We start from the raw sequence: 13,339 nt of genomic DNA on the forward strand, positions 1-13,339 counted from the left end.
TTTGAACAGCTCACGTGCTCACAATAGCCGTGGGTGGAATCGCGATCCACCCATGGCTATTAACCAGTTAAATGCCGCTGTCAAACACTGACAGCGGCATTTAACCCCTTACTGACATCGGACGTACTATTACCCTATTTGATGTGGGCTTCGGTGGTGAGCCCACCTCAAAGTTGGGACATGTCAACTGTTTTGAACAGCTGACTTGCCCGCAATAGCCGCGGGCATAATCGTGATCCACCCACGGCTATTAACTAGTTAAATGCCGCTGTCAAACTCTGACAGCGGCATTTAAAAAGTTCATACGGCTAGAAATACGCACACTGGTGACCTGCGTCAAATGATTGCGGGTCACCGGTCTGTCGGCATGACAACCAGTGATCTCCTTGAGACCTCTATGGCTGTTGATGCCGGATTGCTGTGAGTCCACCCAGTGGTCGGCGCTCATAGTAAGTCTGCAATTCAGCTACGTAGAGTCGATCTGAGCATCGCCTCTATGTAGCAGAGCCGATCAAGTTGTGGCAACTTCTCGCCTCCCATGGAGGCTATTAAAGAATGCCAAAGGTTAAAAAAAAAAAAAAAAAAAAAAGCTTTTTAAAAATATGAAAACTATATATATATCACAGCAACGTGGATATGAAATTACTGGTATTGAAAGGTAACTTCAATTCTCAGAGAGAGAGACGAGTTTGGGAGTACAGATTTATGACGAACTTTGACACTCTCAGTGCTGGAATGAATGTGTCGCATGGATTTATGTCTTTTTACATCAATTAAGGAATTTCCTTTTAAAACCTTGCGGGGCATCACAACACAGAACTAGACCCCAATCAGAGGACCATAAAACATCCAGACTCCTTATCTATGAACTGGTCCAATGTTTATATTTATGTTTCTCCCTCTCCCATATTGATAGTTCTGCTTCACGTCACTTGTCTTATCTATTGCATTTTTTCTAGGCTGTATTGTGCATAAATATGTGACTTCAGATTTTGTATTAGTCTAGCCTGATGAAGAGACCTGAGTAGTCTCGAAAGCTTGCAATGTATTACCATCTTTTCAGTTAGCCATTAAAAGGTATCAACTACTGAGGACTCTCAATCCTGAATATTTTAGAATAAAATAGCAATTTACATTTTACTCAAAAATATACCTATAAAGAGAAAAATCAGACAAACTGAAAATTTGAAAGTGGTCTCTTAATTTTTGCCAGCGCTGTATACCGTATATACTCGCGTATAAGCCGAGATTTTCAGCCCTTTTTTTGGGGCTGAAAGTCCCCCCTCTCGGCTTATAGGAGAGTTATATACGCCAGGGGATCGGAGGGGAAGCGGGGGTGTCAGATCATACTTGCCCCCCGGCGTGGTCTCTGCAGCCCCCCTTTCCCTCCCACTCCTCCCACAGTCTTCCTTCCTTCAGTGGTCTCGTGGTACCGCTCATTAAAGTCATGAATATGCGGCAATATGGGGGTAAGTATATGCAATATTCACCTGTCCCCAGTCCACCGCTGCTCGCCGCTGTCTGTTGCGTCCTCTGTCAGTGACGTTCAGACATCAGAGGGCGCAATGACGTGGTTAGTGCGCACCGCGCCCTCTGCCTGAACAGTCACTGACAGAGGGACGCGGCAGACAGTGGCGAGCAGCGTTGGAATGGAGACTGGTGAATATCTCAGGAGCCAGGGTCCCGAGCCAGCGGTGACACCGGCACCTGTCCCCCATAGCGCCCAGTGTCCCCGACTGCTTAGGACCCGAGCGACGGAGAGGTGAATATGTAATTTTTTTTTTATTTGCAGCAGCAGCATATGGGGTCATAATCTATGGAGCATCTTATAGGGCCATAACCTTTATGGATCATCTCATGGCGCATATTCTATGGAGCATTATCTATGGAACATCTTATGGGACCATAACCTTTATGGAGCATCTTATGGGGCATATTCTATGGAGCATCTTATGGGGGCATAATCTATGGAAAATCTTATAGGGCCATAACCTTTATGGGGCATATTATTCTATGGAGCATCTTATGGGGCCATTATTAACCTTTGTGCAGCATTATATGGGGCGTATTTTGTATGGAGCATCTTATGGGGCCATCATGAACTGTGTGGAGCATTATATGGGCTCCTGATTCAGTATGGATATTCAAAAATATTTAGAAAAAAAGGAAAAGTTCATCAGCTCACCCATATTAGCTGTAGTTCCAAGTTCCAGATCCTGCACGGACTGGGCTGAGCGGCCTCGGAAGAGATAATCAGAAGACAGGTGAATTCCGGCAGGATCCACAGGAAATCTTGATCACTTACAAAGTAACTTTTATTCGTTATCATAAAAATATGAATAAATCCGGTGTTCAATATACTCGTGCATATACAGAATATATAAAAGTTCAATTCACCTCCCTTTCACCTCATTCAAAATAAAACAATAAAAATAAAATCAAGCATACAGATATTAGGTATCGCCGCGTGTAGAATCGCCCGAACTATCAATAAAAAAAGGATTACCCTGATCGCTGAACGACGTAGCGAGATATAAAGTCAAAACGTCAGAATTACGTTTTTTTGATCGCCGCGACATTGCATTAAAATGCAATAACGGGCAATCAAAAGATCGTAACTGCACGAAAATGGTTCCATTAAAAATGTCAGCATGGCACACAAAAAATAAGCCCTCACCCAACCAGAGATCATGAAAAATGGAGTCGCTACGGGTATTGGAAAATGGCGCAATTTTTTTTTAGCAGTTTGGAATTATTTTTCATCACTGTGAGAAAAAAAGAACCTAGACACGTTTGGTATCTATGAACGTGTAATGACCTGGAGAATCATAATGGCAGGTCAGTTTTAGCAGTTAGTGAACCTAGCAAAAAAGCCAAATAAAAAACAAGTGTGGGATTTTTTTTATTGCAATTTCATCACACTTGGAATTTTTTTCCCATTTTCTAGTACACGACATGGTAAAACCAATGGTGTCATTCAAAAATACAACTTGTCCCGCCAAAATAAGCCCTCACATGGCCATATTGATGGAAAAATAAAGTTACGGCTCTGGAAAAAAGGGGAGCAGAAAACGAAACCGCAAAACTGAAGAAAGCTCCGTGGGTTAAGGGGTTAATTTATGATTTACCACAGGCCAGTCAAAATGTGTTTCCATTCTAATTTAAAGTAAAGGGTGCCAATACCAGTGTCAAAGCAAGATTTAGGTTTTTCTATTTTTCCCACCCATTGTTTTTTGTTTTAAATTGTTTATCACTGGCTCTTTTGTATTTAACTTGAGTGCTCTATACAAAAAAACTTTCACTTGATTCATTTATTTCAGGAGATATTACACATTATGTACTTACACTTCATGAGTGCCAATAACGATGAGCAGGACTGTATGTTATCCATAATACGATTAATATATAATGGATGCAGCTAACATAAACCCATATCCGAAGGTACAAATATAAAGAATGAACTTATCTTATAGTAGAGTACCCCAGCCGACGCATTTCTCCCCTTAATTATCCACAAGGGGTTCATCAGGGGATATGTTTTGAGTGAAGAAGTGTTAATCTGCTGCCATCTGGATGGTATGCATTATAGTGGAACCAGGGCTGTGGAGTCGGTAAGCCAAACCTGCGACTCCGACTCCTCAATTTCCCTTACACCGACTCCACGACTCCGACTCCCACACATATTGCTTATATTTAAATGAAAAATTTATTGTAGTACAATGTGAACCTCAGACATTTAATCATTTTTATGATCCAATAATCAAGATATTTAGATAGAACAGAATATATATTGGTGTACTACCCGGTTTTCATTCTTTTTGGTACAGATACGATATGGATAGACAGATATGGATAAATGGATAGATAGAGCAGATTTCTAATCTGCTTTTGCTATTGAAAACATTATCTATGAGCTCAAAAACCTTTCAGGTGATGCAGTTTTTTAAAAAGATGATCAGCTTTTGCAGCTGAAAAACGTATCCTCAAAAAACACAGGAAAAACGCTGTGTGTGAATGTAGCCTTAGATCAGGAATAGAACAGCCATTTATAGGACATTTCATAACTTTCCCAAACTCCTATGAAAAAATATTCAGCACATCCTACATTGAATTACTGTACCCAATTTATTATATATTTTAGGAGTCGGAGTCGGTCCATTTTATTCCGACTCCACCAAAATGAGCACCGACTCCGACTCCACGACTCCGACTCCGACTCCACAGCCCTGAGTGGAACACTGCATGTGTTTCAGTATGCATTGTTCCCTTTTTAAATTATCCCACCAGTTTCTTACTAGAAATAATCACAAATCTCAAGTGGATGTTTGCTCTGCCCCACATCGCGTCTAGTAGGCAATGGAACGCAAATGTGCTCCACAAAGAGTCGTGCTACCTGAAGTGATGTTTCTCGGGTGATGGAACGCAAATGCGCTCCACCATAATGCCCGCGCCACCGAAAGTGACGAATATCAGGATGTGGAGCGCAAGTGCGCCTCCACCATGCAGCAGGCTTTTCCAGAGATATCTATCAAAGGTGGGATGCAAAACCACCCTCATCATATGGTGGCCTGACAGCACATATCGAGGGTGGGGCACTAACTTGTCCCACCCTAGAGAGTGTTAAAAGGGGACAGAAAAGCGTCCATTATTATGGCACAAATAGTTATGTAATATCCATGGACACTAGATTAAAGGACCAATATCATAAGGTTAGCAATAAAGGAATCGGCTGGATGATTGTCAGAAAAGGTCCACTGAACATATGTAATTAATCTTGCCAATCAAGAGCAGTAAATAATGTCTTGGCCTACCTGGACTGATACACTCTGACATTATAACTGTACAATGGTATAAATCGCTTCACTAGCTACACAAGATAGGTGTTGACTGAGTTGCTCATTTATTCACCATGGACTCATTGATACCAGCCAGAATATCTATCTGGATTCTCTTTCTATAATTGTTTAATCCCAATCACCTAGTCTCATTCAGCTATTACCTCAATCACCCTAAATGAAAACTATTTTATGTCCCCTTAGTGTTTATTGACTATGTGGTGTGCTAAAGGAATATCCCTCCTATGATTAATGTCGCCAATGTGTTCACCTATCCTTACCCGTCTTTTAGTATTGCCCACATAATTAAAAAGACATGTACATAAGCATACCACCCCTGCTGTTTTACAATTTGTGAAGTCCCTATTGTTGTAGGTTCTCCCAGTTACCACACTCGAAAAAGTTTTTGAAACATTGATGTAGTGACAGAAACTGCAAGTATTGCACTTGAAGGTGCCCAATCAAGTCGAATCAAGTGCCCGGTAGTTTTGGGGTAGTGCAATGGCCGTGCATAACATAGTCCCCTACCGATATCTCTCTTCTGAATGTAACTGATACGGGAAATAAACTCTGAGAAATGCGCATCTGCTCGCAAAATGTCCCAATGTTTCCTCAAGGTGTTCAATGTTTTAGAATTTTAAGTATCATAAGTCACAATCAATCTGGTAATATCTTTAGAGGTACCTTTTTGTTTTAGGGGTGATAATTTCTGTACTATTACTAATTAAGGCATGTCTGTACCCCGCAATCATTGAATTGTAGTAGACAACCTCTATAGGCAAATCTCCTCCCCAGGCTATTGGCTTGTGTCTCAAATTCCCTCATTGAAGTACAGTTTCTTCTGAGTCTCAAGAATTGTCCCTGAGGGATCACTTTCTTGAGGCTTGTTGGGTAATGGCTTTCCCACCTTAGCAGGAAATTGGATGACGTTGGTTTGCGAAAGATTGAGGTGTTGAGATAACCTTCTGCACCCTTCATGATTAAAATGTCTAGAAAAGCAATTCTGTCTACAACTGAGGCTGAGATCGTTGTTGTTCAAATAAGTCACAAATTGTTCAACGGAGTATTTGTCTCCTGACCATAGGACGAGGACTTCATCTATGTACCGCTCTCAGAATTGTATTCGGGTACACCATTTGATGTCATCGTCCCGTAACACAACAGTATCCTCCCACCAACCCATGAGAAAGTTATCATATGTGGGGGAACAGGGTCTCGCCATTGCTGTGTCCCTGAGCTGGTGGTTGAATTTTCCATTAAATAGGAAATAGCTGTGACCAAGAATGAATTTGAGTAGGTCAGCAAGGAACCTGTTGTGTGCTATGCTCAACTGCTTGATTTCCTTTTGCATGTGGGATACTACTGTACAATGACTCCACTTTGATGCGAGAATTGTACCAGGTTCAAGATGGATATTCTTAATTTTGGTAGGCAGATCCGTTGTGTTTCGGGTATACGAGGGCAGGGCTTTAACGAAGGGGCGAAGTGTATGATCTGAAGGGGTTAAGACCTTTTATGCACATTGGCCAATGAGTAGAACGTTGCAATCGTGGGATATTTAAGGAATATGAAGTCAAATTCTCCTTTAGAGATAAGGGCATTGTCAATTGCTTTAGTGAGAATATTTAGAAGGGTAGATGAATATTTTGGTGTAGGGTCACCTGCCAAAATTTCATGTGTTATACTATCTGAGAGTATACAGCAGCACAAATCCAGAAAATTATTTTATTTAAAATGATCACATTCTCCCTTATACAATTTTTTTTATTGCAATGTCATGGGTTTTGTTCTAGAGAGTGCAATGCTTCAATTTCCTTAACTGAGACATTATATTTACAAGATTTTAATCTGGGATTGTTATTTTTAAAATGTTTGGTCACTAGTTTCTGAAAGATATCTGTACTGCTGTATTCTCCTGATGGAGGCATCCTTGTACTTTTTGCCTTTAAAGGGAAACTGTCACCTCTTTTTGCTGCTATAAGATGCGACCACTACCTTTCAGGGCTTATCTAGAGCCGACCTGAAAAATAAGTTTTATTATACTCACCTGGGGATGGGGGAGGGGGTTGCGATGCGGTCCAATGTTTGTCTCAGGTCCGGGTCCGGCGCCTCCCTACTTCATGCCATGTCGTCGTCCTGCTTGCTTCATGTCGTGCTCCTGCGCAGGCGTACTGATCTGACCTGTTGAGGGCAGGAGCAAAGTACTGCAGTGCGCAGGCGACGGGAAAGGTCAGAGAGAGGCCCAGCGCCTGCGCACTGCAGTACTTTGCTCTGCCCTCAACAGGGCAGATCAGTACGTCTCTGCAGGAGCGCGACACGAAGCAAGCAGGAGGATGACATCACATGAAGATGGGAGGTGCCGGACCGGTTGAGTATAATAAAACTTTTATTTTTCTAATTTTGCAGGTCGGATCGGGGCTTATCTACAGCATTATAGAATACTGTAGATAAGCCCTGAAAGGCAGCAGCCGCATCTTATAGTGGCAAAAAGAGGTGACAGGTTCCCTTTAAATCAGAGAAAGGACCCTCACCCACGCCTCTACTGCGTTCCTCAGGAAGTTCAGTCAAAAGTCTCACATCAGCCAGGGAGACATCAGCCAGGGAGTCCAAGAGGGTGTCTAATTTTTGTCTTTTTAATTTGTGATAGCTAACAAAAAATAATCTCCATTTGAGTTTTTCCAATAGATATTCTTTCACCCACAAAAATGGGTCAAACTTGGTATTGGATACAAACGATAACCCAGATGCCAACCCAGATAAAGTATGTGTAGATAGAGTAATCATTTGTTTATCATTCAACCTCCAATTGGTCCTTTCCTCTTTTGATTGGAGAGCAGCTGCATTCGCAATGGATAGGGTGACATCTCTTTGCCCTCCAAAAAAAGAGGTAGCCGAGTAGGTGCATGAGAAAGATGAGCCTGATGATCTAATCAAAACCTTTAGAGCCTAGGATCCTGCTAAACAGTATTTGATGGTATTTCTAAAATCATCCAATATGTAGTCTGTACATGTGCATTTTTTGGTTTGTCTCTGGTTACTCGCTGACTTTTTGGACCCTAATGCATCCGTGTATCTCACATTTCTTAACAGGTGTCTTTGGTTCATCCTGGAGATCTTAATGTCAAAAAATGAGAACAACAGCCATGCTTTCATTAGGAAAATGGTGGAAAACATAAAGCAGACAAAAGATGCCCAAGCTCCAGATGACCCCAAAATGAACGAGGTACAGAGAAATTTCATTTTGGTAATGAATAAGAAGTGACATAATTGGTGACTAGTGGTTTTTTTTTCCTCCTTTTTTTGCAGAAACTGTATACAGTTTGTGACGTGGCAATGAACATAATTATTTCTAAGAGTACAACTTATAGTTTAGAATCTCCTAAAGATCCAGTATTACCTGCACGTTATTTTACACAGCCAGACAAGGTATGTTCTGAGAAACTCGGTCCCTTATTAAACATGAATACTTTTTTTTTCCTGCACATAAATTGTAGTTAAATTTGTGTATTCCCTGACACATTCAGCGTGTTCATGAACCCCACATGCACTCATTGTGTGCTAACAGATTTCTTTTAGCTAAAGGTACTGTCACACTAAGTGATATCGCTAGCAATATCGCTATAACTTGTGACGTTATAGCGATATTGCTAGCGATATCGCTGTGTCTGATACTTACCTCCGACCGCTCCCCTGCTGGTTATCGCTGATCGCACGAGAACGTTCAGGACCGCTTCTCGACGTCAGCTTCCTGCGGCGCTTCCTGTGGAGAGACGAGCGTGGGCGCGGGCGGGAGGATGCAGGATCGCCTAGTGTGACAGGTAAGTAACGACCCCCGACCCCTGCGATGTCGCTGGTGAGATCTGCCTGTGTGGCAGCTCACTAGCGACCACTTAGCGATGTACCAGCGATCCTGACCACGTCATATCACTGGTCGGGATCGCTGGTACATCGCTAAGTGTGACAGTACCTTTACACTTGGCCAGTACGCATTAGCATTTCTTTAGTTTTCTCATATCCATGTCATTGTTGGAATAAGTCCTCTTCATTCAAGCAATGTATCCAGTTTACTGCTTGATCAATAAGGTTCACGTACTAGCCGTGGATGAAATCATTGGAAACAAGAATACTAGAATCATAGAATGTTAGAGTTGGAAGGAACCTCTGGGTTCATCGTGTCCAGCCCTCCACATAATGCAGGATGCACTAAATCATCCCAGTCAGATGTCTGTCCAGCCTCTGTTTGAAGACTTCCATTGGAGAATTCACCACCTCTCGTGACAGCCTGTTCCACTCCTTGATCACCCTCACAGTCAAAAAGTTTTTTATAATATCTAATTTGTATCATTTCCCTTTCAGCTTCATTCCATAGCTTCTCGAGTTACCATGTGCAAATGAGAATGTTTCTACTACACTGTGACGTCCCTTCAGATATTTGTAGACCGCTATTAAGTCTCCCCTTAGCCTTCTTTTTTTCAAGCTAAACATTAGCAGATCCTTTAACCGTTCCTCGTAAAACATAGTTTGCAGTTTGTTCACAATCCTGGTAGCTCTTCTCTGAACTTGCTTCAGTTTTTTTTTTAAATGTGGTGCCCAGAACGAGACTCAGTATTCCAGATAAGTCCTGGCCCAAGCAGGAGTAGAGGGAGGTAATTACTTTGCGTGATCTAGACTCTATGCTTGTCTTAATATATCCTAGAACTGTTTGCCTTTTTTTCTGCTGCAACACTGTTGACTCATGTGCAGTCTGTGATCTATTAGTGTACCCAAGTCTTTTTCACACCTGCTGTTCCTTTGTTCTATTCCTTTCATTGTTCTATTCCTTTCATTCTGTTTATGTATTTTCATTTTTCTTGCCCAGTTATAGAATCTTGCATTTCTCCCTGTTAAAATACAATCTATTAGTTGCTGCCCATTGTTCCAGCTTATCTAGAGCTATCTGAATCCTTTCTCTGTCATTCATAAAAATGTTGCACAACACTGGGACCAGTACAGAGTCTTGTGGTACTCCACTTGGAACTCACAGTTGGATGTGCAACCATTTATTACCACTCATTGAGTACAATCTCTGAGCCAGTTATGAATCCACCTAACCGTAGCCTTGTCAATCCTATACTTATTTTCTCAATAATGATAGTGTAGATACTTTATCAAATGTTTTGCTGAGGTCAAGATATACTGTAGCTACCGCATTTCCCTGATCCACCCAGTCAGTGATTCCATCATAGAAGGAAATTAGATTAGTCGTGCCTGACTTGTTTTCTGCAAACTTAAGCTGGCTCTGATTAATTACTGTATTCTTATCCAAGTACTTGCATCCATGCTGATTCATTTTGGCAGATTTCCTCAAAGAGCTGCTCTTGGATAAAGATGAAGGATCATCTTTTTGGGGGCGTCTAGTCCTTTAATATCTTCATCAGCTACACATGGAAAAGTCTCTCCACGGGTTGCAAAAAATAATTTTCTTATATTCCCTGACCTCCTTTTTCTGACTGATCCATACAGGCTTTTTATTTTGCCTTGGATGGTTCACTCTTTTCTCACTCAAGGAATGATTTGTTTCTTGACTTCCACAGACGACTGCTTGTGGATACTTTTAAACCTTTCTATCCTTCTCCTGGTTTAAGTTCTTGGCCTTTTCTTACCAGGCCATCTTCAAGTTGCTGCCCACCTGTTTGCATTGTCTGCAATACCACAGGGTGGCTTATACAACGGTGTATTTCATTTATTTCCATTCCTGGGCGTCAAATCAGGGCATTCCATTAGTCTGCTAATCTAGGGATCTTCAGATTTCCCTTTCTGTTCAACTGCTGCTGAACATGAGCGAACTAATTCTTTACCACAGTTCAGAGGAACATTCTTCCTTCTGAAGACCTTTCCCTTCACGTTACAACCTGCTTTTTATTTTATGTATCATTCTACTTCACAAAATAAATCCAGTTATTTTTTTGATCACATAAATATTCTGTACTAGTCAGTTTTTGACTTTTTAACCGCAATCCGTCATCTACAGAGTGACAAAGGTTAGGTTATTTTACTGAAGCTTTAGTTGGTTCTGTTTCCTACATAGGTGGTGGTCCGTCTACAATCTGATGGTCAGGATCTTACAGCCTGGTAGGGACTGTAACAATCAATACCAAGTACTCGACTGCCTAAGACATGAAGCAGGGATTCACATCAGTACAGATTTGTGTCAAATTGTTGAGATTCCATTAAATCCAGTGTAGGTAATTTTGGTCCTGAACTCTAGATATTCTAGTAGTGGTATTGGGTGCTCAGGTCTTCACTGAACATTGATTTATTTTTTTCCTTCTCTTTTTCTACATATCAAGCAGAATTTATCTTAATGCTATTCCCACCCAGTTATATTGAGTAACTTTTTTTTGTCATCAGTTCTTCCATTCAAAATCTGTAAATGCTCTTGTTGTACCTTTGCTGCCAAGCCACAAAGCCAGAATAAATGTTCTTTTCTGGACAAGAGAGCCAAACACGCCAAAGAGCCATCTTCCACCTCAGTTCATCATAAAATATGCAAGTCCTTCTTTGCTGATGTGAACAAAGATAAGCCCATCACTTCATATACCTGGCTACCAAATCAGCACTTATATATTTTTATGCCAGAAGCAATTCTTAGCAGTCCCATTACATCAGGCAATTTGTTCTCATGGCTTTAAATAAACTGTCCACTACTCAGATAACCCCTTCTAAATCCCAATTTCTCCTACGCCTCATTGGGGGAGACAGGACCATGGGTGTTATGCTGCTGCCACTAGGAGGACACTAAGTGAACACTGAAAGATTAGCCCCTCCTCTGCCGTATACACCGTCCTGCTGGCTCTAATCGGACCAAGTTCTTGCTTAGTGTCTGTAGGAGGCACTTGGGTCTGTTCTTCAGACCCCAATGTAATTCTTTTCCTTTTTTTATTTTTTGAACATTGTTATTTTTTCCTTCACGGAGTGAAGGGGCGATAGGTCCCTTCAGGGTTCCGATCTCCCCGAATCATCAACAGGTGAGAACACGGAGTGTCGCCTCCCCATACCCTCTCCTGCGCCGACTGGAAGCCATGCCTGAGCTCACTTTAGGGGGGACTGGTTCCTTCATGGTCCCGATCTCCACACACCAGCAACAGGCGAGCACATGGAGTGTCGCCTCCTTGTATCCTCTCCTGGAGCCAGGCCTATAGCCTGACAACTTGCCTTGTCCGATCATAAGGGAGTGAACCCACAGGATGTACAGAGCCCCCCCCCCCCCAATGGCATCCGTGCAGCCCTCACTGCATCACCACTAATTGAAAGCGGATGATGGAAGGAGGCAGAAAGTCTGTCTCCACCCCCATGTCTATGGGGATGGTGGATTGAGGGGAACCTCTAGGATCAGCATACCTGTAGCTCCAATTCTGCTACATCATTCAGCTGGCTTCTATGAGTGTGGCTGCGGCTTGTAGACGAAAGGCTTCATCTGGGTGCAGAAAGGGATCCTGGTCTCTGGGGGAGAGGTGTCCTGACGTCCGGCGGCGTTTGTGCACCACTTTCGGCTCCTTATCGGCTTGCGCCCGGCCGGTCCGGCGATGTTCTCCCCTCCGTTTTCGGTCCCCCTCAGCTTGCACCCTGGCCGGCGCCAGGGTTTTGGTCCCGACAGGGGCAGGTGCTCCGGTGACCAGCGGCATCCTCACTTTTGGCCGGCGCCAGTTATTTAGTCCCCGGCTTCTAGCCGGACTAGGACGCAATTTGGGCACATTTTTTTCCCACAAATAAATGCAAGTCATGTTGAATAAATTTTACCACTATCATGAAGTACAATATGTCATTCTCAGAATCAGTGGGATACGTTGAAGCGTTCTAGAGTTATTACCTCAAAAAGTGACAATTGTCAGAATTGTAAAAATTGACGTGGTCATTAAGGGGCTAAACTAACCTGATATTTCTGATCTTGCAGGATCAGACTTCACAGGGTTTGCTTGTAGTCGAATACTGGCTACACATATGGGGCATCAGCGTACTCGGGACAAATTGCACACCAACTTTGGGGGTCTAATTTCTCTTGTTACCCTTGGGAAAATAAAAAATTGGGGGCTAAAAAAAATCATTTTTGTTAAAAAAAAATTATTATTTATTTTTACGGTCTGCGTTATAAACTTCTGTGAAGCACTTAAGGGTTCAAAGTGCTCACTACACACCTAAATAAGCTCCTTGGGAGGTCTAGTTTCCAAAATGGGGTCACTTGTGTGGGGTTTCTGCCATTTTGGCACATCACGGGCTCTGCAAACGCAACATGACGTCCGCAGACCATTCCATCAAAGTCTGCATTCCCAAACGACGCTCCTTCTCTTCCAAGCTTTGCCATACACCCAATCAGTGGTTCCCCCCACATATGGGGTATTAGTGTATTCAGGACAACTGCACAACAACTTTTTTGGTTCAATTTCTCCTGTCACCCTTGTGAAAATAAAAAATTGCGGGCTTAAAAAAATCATTTTTGATTTTTTTATTTTAACGCATTTCTGCGT

General features: G+C 42.3%; 1 protein-coding gene across 2 annotated transcripts in view; it reads left to right on the plus strand.

Moving 5' to 3' along the window:
- Window positions 1-13,339, plus strand: part of PDS5B (PDS5 cohesin associated factor B) — a 238,732-nt gene that overhangs the window by 193,273 nt on the left and 32,120 nt on the right. For both annotated transcript variants that reach the window (XM_073583194.1, XM_073583193.1), the window contains exons 27-28: window positions 7,926-8,058; window positions 8,142-8,261. In XM_073583194.1, the coding sequence (XP_073439295.1) occupies window positions 7,926-8,058; window positions 8,142-8,261 (253 nt within the window). The remainder of the gene's footprint in view (window positions 1-7,925; window positions 8,059-8,141; window positions 8,262-13,339) is intronic.

This window comes from Dendrobates tinctorius, unplaced genomic scaffold, assembly GCF_039654945.1.
Source record: "Dendrobates tinctorius isolate UK_male_01 unplaced genomic scaffold, ASM3965494v1 ptg000075l, whole genome shotgun sequence".
In the NCBI taxonomy this organism is placed as follows: Eukaryota; Metazoa; Chordata; class Amphibia; order Anura; family Dendrobatidae; genus Dendrobates; species Dendrobates tinctorius.